At 42.6% G+C, this 756-nt stretch overlaps 1 protein-coding gene across 1 annotated transcript in view; it reads left to right on the top strand.

Annotated features, from left to right (window-relative positions):
• Positions 1-356: 356 nt before the first annotated feature.
• Positions 357-756, top strand: part of LOC114031672 (mucin-16-like) — a gene marked incomplete at both ends in the record, with an annotated part of 3,015 nt that continues 2,615 nt past the window's right edge. The window contains one exon of the mRNA XM_027846823.1: positions 357-392. Coding sequence (XP_027702624.1) covers positions 357-392 — 36 coding nt within the window. The remainder of the gene's footprint in view (positions 393-756) is intronic.

The raw sequence follows: 756 nt of genomic DNA, 5'->3' as shown, positions 1-756 counted from the left end.
ATTCTTTTAATCCTTATTCTTGGTGTGTTGAATTTCTCCTCTAAGCCAGAAGCCTGAGGAGAGCAGCCTGGTGACAATGCAGGGCAACCAATCTGAAGGTTTTTTCTGCTCTATGTTTAGATAGGGCAGAGTAGATCAAGGCTAGGTCCTTTGGTATATTTGTCATGTCAGAGAGCTGGCAGGTGCCCAGGAGAATTCTCTTGTCCCTTCCCTCAAAGAGCAGATCCTTCAGCAGCCAAGAGATAGCAAGCTGAGAGTCACCAGGTCTTCTATTCTCCATCTAGCCTCTCAAGTGTTCTGGTTCTCTTCCCATCTCCTTTAATATTTGCTTTCATCATCTGTCCTTTGTTTTCCAGGTTATAATGAGCGCAGTCTAGCCCAAACCATGAAAAGTAAGTGTCTCATTATACAAATATCCTTTGATTCTCAGACCAGTTGTGATTCCTGAAATTTCCTCACATGTGGAATTGATCCACAGTATGACTGAGAAAAGTGAAGTCATCATGGCTTTCTCTAAAATCTGTGCCCTTGTAACTCACTTGAGTGTTATTAGAAAAGACACTCCCTATGTTAGAATCAGCTGCCTCGATATGGAATGAGTTTCCTGTCACTGTAACTCTTCAGGAAGATGGTGGCTAGTCTTTTTTTCAGAGATATTAGGGAATTCCTGGTTTATATGCCCTCTGAGGAGGCTTCCAGTGCTGGAAATTACATGTGAAAAAGATCCCAGGTAGAGAAAAGGGACATTTGGTCCTC

This window comes from Vombatus ursinus, unplaced genomic scaffold, assembly GCF_900497805.2.
Source record: "Vombatus ursinus unplaced genomic scaffold, bare-nosed wombat genome assembly UNPS02015221.1, whole genome shotgun sequence".
NCBI lineage: Eukaryota > Metazoa > Chordata > Mammalia > Diprotodontia > Vombatidae > Vombatus > Vombatus ursinus.
This window is presented reverse-complemented; position numbering and strand designations above follow the sequence as displayed.